The sequence below is a fragment of the Panicum virgatum genome, chromosome 6N (assembly GCF_016808335.1).
Source record: "Panicum virgatum strain AP13 chromosome 6N, P.virgatum_v5, whole genome shotgun sequence".
NCBI classification, from domain to species: domain Eukaryota; kingdom Viridiplantae; phylum Streptophyta; class Magnoliopsida; order Poales; family Poaceae; genus Panicum; species Panicum virgatum.
The window spans coordinates 4,513,163-4,525,866 of NC_053150.1; the positions used below are offsets into that span (position 1 = coordinate 4,513,163).

Below are 12,704 nucleotides of genomic sequence, written 5' to 3' on the forward strand. Positions count from 1 at the left end.
TACAGACTGTGTGATCGGTTAAATTGACACCTATGACCGGTTTAACCGATGCTTAGTGCAGTTTTGGCAAACTGCTAGTAACGACTATGTGCTGCCCCAACGCCTATGTATATGCCTCACCTCGGGTCATTTGAAGTTGTTGGAATCCAGAGAAGCTACACAGACATTGAAGAACGTCTCCAAGCCCTCTAAGTGCCAAGTGATCACATCTTTAATCCTTAGCACATCTTTGAGATTGTTACTGCTAAGTTAGCTCGTGAGAGAGAGAAAGAGAGCAAGGTGTTGTGCCTTGTATGTTGCGCTTGAGTGAACCTCAAGCTTGTATCTCGGTGAGCCGGCCCCTTGGAGTATTGAACCGCCGGTATGTCTATGACCCTCCGGCTTAGTGTGGAGTGACGTCGACAACTTTGTGCAAGGGACGTGGAGACCCCCATCCTTCATGGAGAAGCTCCTTAGTGAAAAGCGGGATCAAGGTGACTGGAGAACTTGGCGTGAGCCTTGGTGACCTAGACTTTGTGGCAAGTCAAGGGTTCCCGGAAGAGACTTGGTGGCTAAGAAGTAATACTCTTGATTGAGTGCTTCAACAACATGGACTAGGGGGCATAGTGCCTACCGATACCACGGGATACATCCTTGTCTCAATAGTTCGCTTCCCTTCATCCTCTCTTTAGGTTTCTGCATTTTATTCTTGCAACTTGAGTGCCTTTACATTCATAGTCTAGTATCTTGCTAGGATTGGCTATATGTTGCAAAACTCTTTTAAGGTGCACATTAGAAGAATCGTAGTTGCACATCTAGATAGCATGATATCTAGATTATGTTTTATGCCATTGTAGTTGGAGCATAGGTTAAAGTTTTGAGTTAGCCTAATTCACCCCCTCTTAGCCTACGACCACTGATTCCTTTCGGACACAAATAGCGACACCCTGCCTTCAACGAGTACAATAAATTTGCATGTGCATTGCTATGGGCGAAGATTAGTGCGTACATTATTGCTTGTTGCTAGGCCAGTCTCAGTGGAGTTTCATTGACATTTAATTTTGCTGATGTGACATGATATTTATGAGGAGAGAGAAGGGAGAGTTTCATGAAATGTGAGAGGAGTTTCATCCTCATGAAACTCATCCGGCTCGGTTACCTAGTTTTTGCTCTAGATAACCATGCTGTGAAACTATGCATTAAGACTTCGGATAGAATTCGAATTGATGGACCAAGTAATCATTACTTGTTTTAGAAATACTATAGATGGAGGTTACCCACACACACATACACAACTGCAACTATTATCAGAGATTTAAAACCCTACTCCGTAGCATGTGCATTTATATAACTCGTAGATCATGCACAGGAAAATCGTGGTGTGGTGCATGCTTTCTATGCTACATTATAATTTGTCCCTCAGTCCTCACATTTGAATTTCCTTGCCCGATCTCTACCCTACTTCTTCTCTATAGCTCCGACGAGCTTTAGTGGTTTGGGTTCGGGGATAAGGGTTTTAGGGTTGCGTGTTTGGTACACGTTCCGCCCTAGTGGTCTCTGCCTCCGGCGAGTCGTCGCCCATTCTTCCCGGGTTTTTTTTTTCCATTTTTCTAATTTCTACTAAAATAGGGCTGTTCTTTTATAGGAAAGTTTATTAAATAACTATTTTCAGAAATTTTAAGTTTGATTGTTAAGAAACAATATTGAATATGATTTTCTTGCTTTTTCCTTTACATTATGCAACTAAAAAATTTCGCCAAGTAGTATTAAAGGCATTTTCAGGAAGTTTAGATCAAACTGCTTCTATTTGTAGAATTATATATTTTGCCTATATTATTTTTTAGACATTTGTGGAAAATATTTTCAAATAAAAAGTATTAGATAAGATTCCAAAATAAAATCATTAAATATTGCGCCTAAAAATCCTTTTCTTTACAAATTATAGAAAAAAGTCTGAGAAAAAATATTGTCCATCAAGATTGTATTAAAATTATTTCAGGAACTTTTTCACAATAGTTGTCTATAAAATTAGTTAGATATGTTTTCCATAAATTATATGATAATCTTTTTGGTAAATTATTTGAGGAACTCGTGCACAGAAGTCATGTAAATAACTTCTTTAATTTGAGAAAAGAATTGTAAATAATATTTTGTGTTGGCAAGGCCACCAAACAGGCGCGCTGGCGCAGAACAACAACTGCCGTCCTAGGTTTTCTCAAGGAATCATGAATCCATTTTTCCATGTGCAAAAGAGGATGGATCGGATGTACACAACTCTGAGAACAATGCACAAACGGCTTTATTTGACAAAAATCTCGTATCGGGAAAACAGCAATGAATCAAATATCATCACCAATACAAAAGACTTGTATATATATGTTCTACTCAGTATCGACTATCGACCTCTCCCTTGTTGATGATCTCGGCGGTCGTCTTCTTGATGAGCTCCCACGCGCTCCGGACGTGCCTCTCCTCCTGCAGCGACGACCCCACCGCGAACCGCAGCACAAACTTGCCGCCGATCGCCGTGTGCGCCAGGTACGCCTTCCCGGTCCTGTTAAGGCGCTCCATGAGCTCGCGGTTGGCCGCGTCGGCGTCCTCCTCCGTCATGGCGCCCTGGGGCTTGATCCTGAAGCAGACAAGCGCGAAGTTCCTCGGCACCACGACCTCGAACCGGTCGTCGGCGCGCACGGCGTCCTCGAACATCTTGGCCATGGCGACGTCGCTCCGGATGTGCTCCTGGAGCTTGGCGGCGCCGTAGGTGCGCATGACCATCCAGAGCTTGAGGCCCCGGAAGCGGCGGCCGACGCCGACCTGCATGTCCTTGAGGTCGGTGACGGTGCCGGACTCGCTGGCGTCGTTCTTGAGGTACTCCGGGTTCGTCTCCAGCGAGCCGGTGAGCCGGTGCGTGTCGCGCACCCAGAGGCAGGTGCAGTCGAGGCACGTCATGAGCCACTTGTGAGGGCTCATGCTGATGGAGTCGACGCGCTCGACGCCGGCGAGGTGGTGCCGGAACTCCGGACAGATGCACGCGCTGCCGGCGTAGGCGGCGTCGATGTGCACCCACGCACTGAACCGGGCGGCGACGTCGGCAATGGCGCCCACTGGGTCGACGGCGTTGGAGGAGGTAGTGCCGACCGTGGCGCAGATGTAGGTCGGCACGAGGCCGGCGTCGACGTCGGCCTGCATGATCTCGAGCAGCTTCGTCGGATCGAGGGCGTAGTCGGTGTCTGCCCCGGTCGGGATGGACTTGATGTTGGCCGGGTCGAAGCCGGCGAGGCGGCAGGCCTTGAAGAAGGTGGAGTGCGTCTGGTCGGCGGCGTACACGGTGAGCCTGGTGATCCCGGCGACGCCGTCGGAGCCGACGCGGCGCAGGGCGGCGTCGCGCGCCGAGACGAGCGTGACGAGCATGGCCTCGCTGGTGGTGCCGAGGATGACGCCGCCCCCGGTGCCGCGGGCGGCGCCGCCGGTGCTGCGGTTCATGAAGCTCGCCGGCAGGCGCAGGAGCTGCGCGAGCCAGTCGAGCGCGAGCACCTCCATCTCGGTGGCGGCGGGGTTGGCCTGCCAGGTGAAGCCGACGGTGTTCATGGCGGAGGCGATGAGCTCCCCGGCGATGGCGGCTGCGCTGTTGGTGGAGGGGAAGAAGGCGAAGAAGTTGGGGCTGGCCCAGTGCGTCATCCCCGGGACCACGGCCTCGCGGACCTCCTTCATGACGACGTCGAAGGGCGCCGATGAGGTGGGCGGCGCGGGCTGCAGCTGGCGGCGCAGGTACCCCGGCTCGACGGCCGGGAGCACGGGCAGGGACTCCACGGACTTGTAGTAGTCGTAGATGAAGTCGACGGACTTGTGGAGGTAGGAGCGGACGTCGTCGGCGTTGAGCGGCTGGAAGCCGTCGACGGCGAACGCCTCGAAGGCGGCGGGGTTGGCGTCAATGCTGCCCATGGATTGAGAGATCGCAGATGAGATCGACAAGCTTGAGCTCGATCGAGCTGTACGCTGTGAGCAAGAATTGAAGAAGCAGTTAGCTGCTGCTATTGCTAGCTCCAACGGTGAGATCGATCGACTCGGAAGCTGGATGATGGTGTGCGTTGCGGTGTCATGGGGCGGGTGGTTTTTATAGGGGGAACCGGTGATCGAGGAAGGGGACGACGACGACGACGGAGCATGTCTTTGTCTTGTGAAGCGGCGTGGCGAGATGGGCGTTTAACCGGTGAAAAGGGGGTAGGTGGGGGCTGGCCGCCGTGTCCTTGTCCACGCGTATGCACGCGCGGTGGAGGCCGTCGCCGTGCCAGTCCCGTGGAAGAAAACCACGCTACGGCCGGCGTGTAAAACACTAATTAGGAGTATTAAATATAGATTAATTATAAAACTAATTACACGGATGGACGGAAAACCGCGAGATGAATCTATTAAGCCTAATTAATCCATCATTAGATATTATTTACTGTAGCACAGCATTGTCTAACTTTTGCATAATTAGGTTTACGATTTTGCCCGGGGGTTATATATGGAATGAGTTTTGTCAGTTATCCACATTTAATACTCCTAATTAGTGGTCAAACGTTCGAAAGCGTATGAAATTTTTTGAGAACTAAACAGGGCAAACTGAGCTTCCTTGTTTTCAGTTATGTTTGTACTATTTTGGGGGTGCAATGAGCTGGCCCCTTTGTGACGGTTGTTGTACCACTCCTGCGCTTTTATCTTTCTGAATTTTCTGAAAACTGGTGATCATACCTGAAAACTCTATAATTTCGTTGCGCTACGCAATGAAATTCGGGGGAGACCCCATGGTAGAAAAAATGGCCATCTAGGCTGTTGATCGATCTGTTTGGTTAGATGGAGTCCATATCGAGCCCCCAAAGCCTCGCCTCCAACAATTTTCAGCAATAATATAGAGGAAGATGTGAAGAAGAAAAGGAGGAGGAGGAGAAAGAAGAAGGGGAAATGAGCACCCACTTTTGAGTCCATGGAGTCCATGGATCTATTACTGTGCTTTTGAGTTGCCCACCTATTTGCCTGTACGTAAACTATCCATATATAAGTCATCATCTAAATTACTCATCTTTGATATTGTTACTAAATTAAAATAGCCTCCTAAGTCTACATCTAATTACCCACATATGTCATTACTAAACACAAGCATATAAGTTCTCATATATATGTTTCTAATTTACTCATTTGCTATTATTATACGAAAAAATTAACTCAGAGAACAGACCCACATGGACATAGATGTATAGAGCAATGCATTAGCATATCAGTTTATAAGGTTTACAAATCATGAAAGATATTTCCCTAATGAGTCATGTACCAATGAAAATAAAATTTTAATTTTGATTATATTAACACTCAACGACAAAAAAATATAAGTGTCTACTATAGATAAATTTATTATATTTGATTACTTTGAAGTGCAATTGTGATTGTACCCTCATTTTTTTAACTTGGTGGTTTTGCCCTTACCTTTGCACATTTTCCCCTGCTTTGACCGTGTGAATAGTACAAAGCAAAATTAAAAATTGTACTTCAAAGTAAGCTAAGACCAGGAACACAAATGCCCCCAGCATTTTAAATTGCTAGTTTAGCAAGCACTCTATTTTTCTAGAGAAAATACGACAACTACTATCACAGTTCTTTGACAGAGAAATTTAACATGCATCTCAAGCAGTACACAGGGCAAGTTGAAACGGCAATTATGCCATTGTAACAAGAGCGAGCGAATACAATAGAAACTATTTAACATCAGCATCAAATTGTACCATATCTCCCTAAGATCATAACATTTCCGATATCTCATTCCCATTAAGATCATAGCAACTTTCTATGCGAGAAAATATCATCTATATCGTATCACAGCATTTCTTCTCCAAAAGTTTTTTTTTTCTGCAATATGGATCTTCATGCACTAGATAGGTTCCCCACAAATGCTGCTAGTTTGGACATCAGTGTAGACTTGAATGAATGATGCCTTTTTATTCCTCAGATAAAAAAATGATGCCTTTTGGTCTGGGAAGACTTAACTCATCATACTACTGACCTGATCTGATGCCCATATAGGAATGTCCCAAGCATATACTTTCGTGGAATGCAAGACAATGTTCCTAGCTAGGCCAACGTTGGAACACTTGCGGCGTTTGACTATTTTGACTGAATGCCTACAACCATGTAAATTTTGACTGAATGCCTACATCTCAAATCCATGTAAGTTTTCTCTTGTAATGGTCAGAGCTCACGTTTGAAGTAAACAATATGCACACATGACGATTCACATCAGATGAATATGTGCTCAACGCCAAGGAAAGTCAAGCCATGACCAAGAAATTAAAGAATGTCGCTTTCGTGGTAGTTGGGATTCATCTTTGACACTCTTTTGTTGCCTGGAGAACTCTTTATTTCTTGTACGGATCTATATATTAAAAGCGTGTTTAACACTTCTCCCCAAAATAAACGAATCTACACTTTTTTTTTGAAGAAATAAGAGGGCCAGGGGCACCGCTATAAATATATTTTAAAAATAAATTAAAAGGTCTAAGATGTTATAGAAGAAAAAAGAAAAAAAAATCAAGAATCAGCTTATCCTAGGCGACCTGACGACGACTCTCTTCTATTATTAGGGAATGTAACTCTTTTTTGATGTATCCATAAGTAAGACAAATTCATGTTTGTTTGAACTTTGATTCTTGCAGCAGCTGCAACTGAAAATGGGTCTGGGTGTTGCCCTTGAACCAACCCTATTACATACAGTGCCCCCTCGTTGTCCTCTCTAGGTGACTCGGGCGGCTCCCCGCCACCCCACCCAACCTCACCTCTGCCGCCGCTCCTTGCCTCCACCTCCACCGGAGCAGCCCGCTGGAAGTCCCGTGAGCTGCGAAGAGGGCGGCGGCTGGACCTTCGCCCTCGTTTTCTCTTCTTTCCCCACCTCCCTCTCCCTTCTTCCTCCCCTCGCTCTTCTTCTCTCCTACGCCCTTGACATGACAGATGGCCAGATCCGCTCGGAGTGGCCAGATTCGTGAGTTGGTGGCTGGATCCGCACCCAGCTGGCCCTTCCAAGATGGTACCAACGTTGGTCGGTTCCGGCATCTGAGACGGCAGCGGGAGGGCAAGTAGGCACATCTTGTCGGGCTCCTAGGCGGCCCGTGCTCGGCGGTGCAAAGGCACAACCCTGCAGCGAACTCAGCATGCCGGCGACGATCCAGCCCTAAGCCTGTCACGGAACTGCGGCGGCCGGGGGCCACGGGGATGGATCTGTGGCAGCGGCCCAGCCCGGGGGCGGCTTGGCGGGGTGGCGGGTTTGGCACTGTGGGGTAGGGGCGGGGCGCTACGCCAGTCACAGCATAGCAACGGTGTCTTGGTGGCGAGCTCGCCGCAGCGGCGTCACAGTCGGCACTAGCATCGCGGTTGGCACGGTGGTCCACGGAATCCACCGAGTCTGTGCAGCGGTGTGTCTGCGTTGCCATGGTGGCGTGGCCGATGGAGGCTTTCTCGAGAACGGAACGTTTCGAGAACAGAATATTTCGATCGGGAACATACAAACATTACTACAATAATCTTTCTAAGGTGGTTGAAATACATTTTCAGAGGTGGGCAAAGGCAACCGCCTCTAAGCAACCACCTCTGTAAATAAAGCATTTTCAGACATGGTTGCCTGCCCACCTCTGTTAATCAAAAAGGAAAAACAAAAAATATGGAGAAGAGCCCACCGAGCCCATCACGGGCCCGCATAGCCCATCTATGCCGCCGCTGCCATCGCTTGCACCACCGCTCGGGACGCCGGGGCCGCCATCGTTCGAATCCGCGTCGCTGGGGCCGTCGCCAGCCAGATCCGCGCCGCAGGGGTTGCCACCGGCCGGATCCGCGACGCCAGCCCGCGAACGCCATGGCCGTGTGTACGCCCTCGCCGCCCCCTCCGCCGCCACCCACAACCGCACAGTCGCGACCCAAGGCCGCGTGCCCACCGCCGCCGTGGGAGGGGAGGGATGGATGGAGAGAGAGGGAGAGAGAGAGAGGGAGAAGTGCGGGAGACCTTGGGTTATGTACTCCTCTCAGCAATCAGGCTTATTCGAGCTTCTATTGGGCCGGTCCATTAACTGAGACAGACCTTTATAAAGTGCCCCCTCTGAAAATATGAGTATTAACAGAGACGGCTATGTTGACATTGACCGACACTGTTAATCTAGTTTGCGAGACAGTTTTCTTAACCGCATTGGTTAATAAGAAATAATCATCTCGGTTAATGCTGGACATTAACAGAGGCGGTTATTATTTATGCCCACCTCAAAGCTGCTAAAAAAAGATTGTTGTTAATCAGTTTTTGTTGTAGTGCGATTACGATCGGAAATCTTTTGGCCAATATTAGGCATACCCCTTTTGACAGACCCACTTACCAGTCCTAAGGTGTTGTGTGTGACAGTAGGGAGACGGTATAAAAATGGTTTTAAAAAAAAAGAAATCAAAATTTTCTTCGGTAGTGTGCCTCCTCGCCTACCCGTATCATCAGCCAACCACCAAGTGGATCCAATTGTGCAATAAGGGTGTGACGTGATGCTGATGATTAGACTGATATTTTTGTGCTTGAGTTCCACGTAGGTGTGCGGTGTTGGATCGTACGAACAAACAAGTCCTTCACCACGTGTGTGGAGACTCCTTCACATCCAGCAGGACTCCCGAATCCTTATGCCATGCATTCACGGCGTTAGCAATTTGGAACATCCATCAAGAAGCAAACAAGTCCTTCACGTCCAGGACCAATTCTTTCTTGAGTTCGTTCGTTGTCGTCTCCGGCCGCAAACAAGTCGTCATTATTCGTTAACGTCCAGGACTCCATGTCCTTGTGCCATCCACGGTAGCAAACGAAACACGCCTAGCAGTTGACAAGCAAACCCTCCGCGGCAGCGAACAGCACCACGTACCGTGTTGAGGCTGTCTGCACTCGTCGTACTCTAAATTCATCTTCTAAAAAGAATATTTTTATCTGGTCATTGAGATTCTCTACTCTACATCCAATTTCTCTGTACTTGTCCATCCTCTATACCAACTACCCCTCATGGATCCCACATCTCATTCTCTATTTCTATTTTCCCCCACCCAATCCCTCTCTCCTCCCTTCTTCTGGCCTCCACCCAGGGTTCACCTTACCGACGGTAAAGCGATTTTCGCCAACTAGCGGTATCGGTAAACCGGCGGTAAATCACCGGAAACCGCTAGAAACCGCTCGAAATGACACTTCAAATTCAAAAAACCGGTAACCGTTGTGTACCGACCGGTAATCGATGTTTACTGACCGGTAACCGTCAGTTTTAACTGGTAAACACCGTATGACTTTGGAAAATTAAAAATTTTGGCAGCATTTCACCGTAATTTTGTAAATATCATTGCTGATGGTATATATTAAACAATTATATAACATTTACACATACATAGAATAGAAGTTCATATCCATAAAAATAGAAATTCACATCCATAGTCCATATAGATCATCACAACAATAGTCCATGCAAATCATCACAACTACAGTCTATACAAGTCATCACAATCATAGTCCATACAAATCATCACAACCGTAGTCCTTACAAACCATCATCGTCAATATACATAATACATAGTAGTTCACACGATACATACCACATGGAGTTTATTCTTCAGTCTCATCCTGTTGATATGAGCTATTGCCATAGGCTCCATAGGCCCCATATGCGCCATAGGCACCATATGTCGCATATCCTTGAGCCTGCATATTGAACGTGATGAAATTTTGATGAAACAATAAAACTAATACAAACTAGTTGCTAAATCGCCATTTACCTGCACATTGTAAGCATCTTGCATGTTGGTGCTTGTATAGCCAACATAGGGGGGTGGCAAATAGGGTACTCGATGTGATGATGGATATGCATATGGTTGGTCATATGGATAGTGTGGATAAATATAGTTTGTGTTCACTGAGCTAGATCTATCATCATCATGGGGAATAGAATGACGTGCACTGCTTCTAGTCTGTCATTGTGAGCTAGGTGCACCATGATCCGTATCTTGTGTGGCATGAGTGAACTGGCTCTCCCCGGTAAACCTCATACCCTCTCCACCTCCAACTACATCATCACCCCCGCCACCTCCGCCTACATATCCCCCACTGCCAATCCCATCATCACTAGCATCGGTGCTGCTGTCGTCACCCCCATCATCATGATCATCATCACCACCGACACTAGGATCAGGTGTGCTGTCATTTGTTCTAAATTCTTCCTCTTCAATGTCATCCTGTCTTTTTCCTTTCTTCCTTTGCCGATCCGATGGTCCAACACGTGTCTTCCTCTTACCAACATGTGTGTCACCAACAGTCTCTTCTGCCCATTCACGTACATCCAAATCCCGTAGCTCTGGAATATCAAGTGCAATATCTGTAACGATGGTGCTAGGAACTGGGGTGTCACTTAAATCAGAATCCTCATCCAAAGCTGGCGCTGCATTGGACCTCCCTAGCTCCATCCACTTGCGAATAGCTGATTGTTGCCTATACAATGAGAGGTCCATCATACCGGCAATAGGATCGAAGTCACTTGGCTCAGGTGTGGCTTTAGCACGCTGGATACCAAGCCGAAGGTTGTAGTTGACAAACACCAATTTGTGGAGCTTCTTGTGACCCATCCTATTGCGTAGCTTTGTATGGATGAAGGCAAACGTACTCTAATTTCTTTCACATCCACTTGAGGACACACATTGTGAGAGTAGACGCATCGCTGCCCTCTGAAGTGTTGGTGTATCTGATCCAAACATAGACCACCAACTAGCTGGCGAGGTGGAGCGATCCATTGCCATCCTAATAGCTAAGTCGCTCCCAAATTCTCCATACTTCCTCCTGAAGTACTCATACTCCTGAAGTGCTTTGGTCGCTCTGGTTGTGTCAAACATCATTTCCATCCCCCTCTTCATATCTCCCAGTACACCGTCCGTCACTCCACTTACATAATTGACATATGGATGGAGTGTACAAGCAGCTTGCACATATGTGCCCATCATCACAGTAACCAGCCTTCGAGCGATGATATCATTTGTGATCTTTCGAAAATGGGCCTCATCATGAGCAAATTTGCTTGCATATGTTTGCCTTGTGTTTTGATATTCCATGAGCACTTCTCCCAAAGTTGGAGTCTTGTCATGATCAGCAAATCTAAAAAAAATGTATAGAGGCTCAACATCATCAATAACACTCTGTATGGCATTCCACCAGTCAAGTGCTGTGAGAGACCGAAATGCATACTGACCTTCAGGTGACTTGAAATGGCGTGAATTTCTGAATTCTGGAGACACCATCCATGCCATGAATTGATCCTTCTTCCTCAAAAAGGCCTCTAGAAACATGTAATTGGTGCCAAATCTAGTTGCATTCCATTTAACCAACTCACCTCCTATGGCTTTACTCATCATGGCATGTAGACTGTTCGAATTGTACATCCAGCTGCATATCCTCTGGGCACTTTTGATCATTGCATCGTGCTCAGGCCATTTCCCTATATCCTTCAACATGAGGTTGATGGTGTGTGCAAGACATGGCTGCCACACGATATGGTTGTACTCCTCATGCAACAACGCACATGCCTTCTTGAAGTTTGAGCCATTATCTGTGACAATCTGCACAACATTTTCGGGCCCAACATCACGTACAATTTTTTTGATCTCCTGCATGTGATAGCAAAATATAAGATTCAAGCATTATGAAGAAATGTACATCATCCCATGGTCTTGTGAGTTGTGAACATACCGTTAGCAAGAATGCATGGTCTTGAACCACACCAGTAGCATCGACAGACTTCCAAAAGTACATCATCCCATTGCTATAAATTAAGAAGTTGACGACACTGTTACGACTTACACCGGTCCAAGAATCACACATAATTGTCAGACCATGTTGTGGCCACTCTTCCTTCCACTTCTCTATCTCCTTTTCAATCTCAGTTATAGTAGCGTCCAAGTACTTGCCATCTATCTCCTTGCCAGTTGGCAGCTGGACACCAACTCCTGCATTAGAACAACGTATTAGCTCAATATTTTGATTTATGTATACTCCTGCATTACAACAACACATTAGCTCACCTTGGTTTTGTGTCTCTATGATGGCTGCCCTGAAATAGGGGTCATCCACTTTCCTACCAGGTATACCAAGTGCATGCAGTACCTTTGCCCAAGCTTTTCCCACCCTTTCCTTCGCACTCCTACCCTTGTTGGTCCATGGTCCAGTATCTATCCTTGATTGCCGCGGTCCAGAGACAGTCGCTAGGTGGAAATCTCTAAGTCTTTGAGGGATCTGTGTCTGACTCCTCGTTAATCTTGGGCCACCTCCTGAACCAGAGCCACCACCCCTCTCATACCGTGGACCGGCCTTCTGCTGAAATTGAAACTCCTGACGTGATTGATGTAGGGCCTCTTGCATATCTGGATCATCTTCCTCATCTTCCAAGTGCACATAACTACTTCTAGCTGCCTCATCGGCCCTCATCTTTGACCGCTCCCTTTCCATCCTTTTGCCTCTGATCCTGTCAAGCTCATGGTTAAAAAACGTCTTCACTTCAAGAGGGACCAAAGGACAGTCCTTCGCATCCTTCCCACGTTGCGCCAAATGCTCCTTAAGCCTTGTTGCTCCTCCCCCATTCCTCTGTTGATGGCAATAGTTGCACTTCCATCCATTACCTCTCTTCTCTCCATGCTCCCACACCGGATCCACCATTTGC

At 47.1% G+C, this 12,704-nt stretch overlaps 2 protein-coding genes and 1 long non-coding RNA gene across 3 annotated transcripts; all 3 read right to left on the minus strand.

The window, feature by feature from the left end:
- Window positions 1-2,254: 2,254 nt before the first annotated feature.
- On the minus strand, window positions 2,255-4,082 carry LOC120677426 (tryptophan decarboxylase 1-like). Its single transcript, XM_039958583.1, has one exon. It carries the CDS (start codon window positions 3,919-3,921, stop codon window positions 2,365-2,367), a length of 1,557 nt encoding a protein of 518 aa, XP_039814517.1. The 5' UTR covers window positions 3,922-4,082; the 3' UTR covers window positions 2,255-2,364.
- Window positions 4,083-9,398: 5,316 nt separating this feature from the next.
- Window positions 9,399-9,903, minus strand: LOC120679961. Its single transcript, XR_005677400.1, has 2 exons — window positions 9,781-9,903; window positions 9,399-9,706 (listed from the first exon to the last, which is right to left on the minus strand). It is a non-coding gene; the product is annotated as an uncharacterized LOC120679961 (long non-coding RNA).
- Window positions 9,904-10,595: 692 nt separating this feature from the next.
- On the minus strand, window positions 10,596-12,183 carry LOC120679960. Its single transcript, XM_039961614.1, has 4 exons — window positions 12,070-12,183; window positions 11,738-11,994; window positions 11,078-11,655; window positions 10,596-10,984 (listed from the first exon to the last, which is right to left on the minus strand). The coding sequence occupies exons 2-4, from the start codon at window positions 11,867-11,869 to the stop codon at window positions 10,663-10,665; spliced, it is 1,032 nt and encodes a 343-aa protein (XP_039817548.1). The 5' UTR covers window positions 11,870-11,994; window positions 12,070-12,183; the 3' UTR covers window positions 10,596-10,662.
- Window positions 12,184-12,704: the final 521 nt, after the last annotated feature.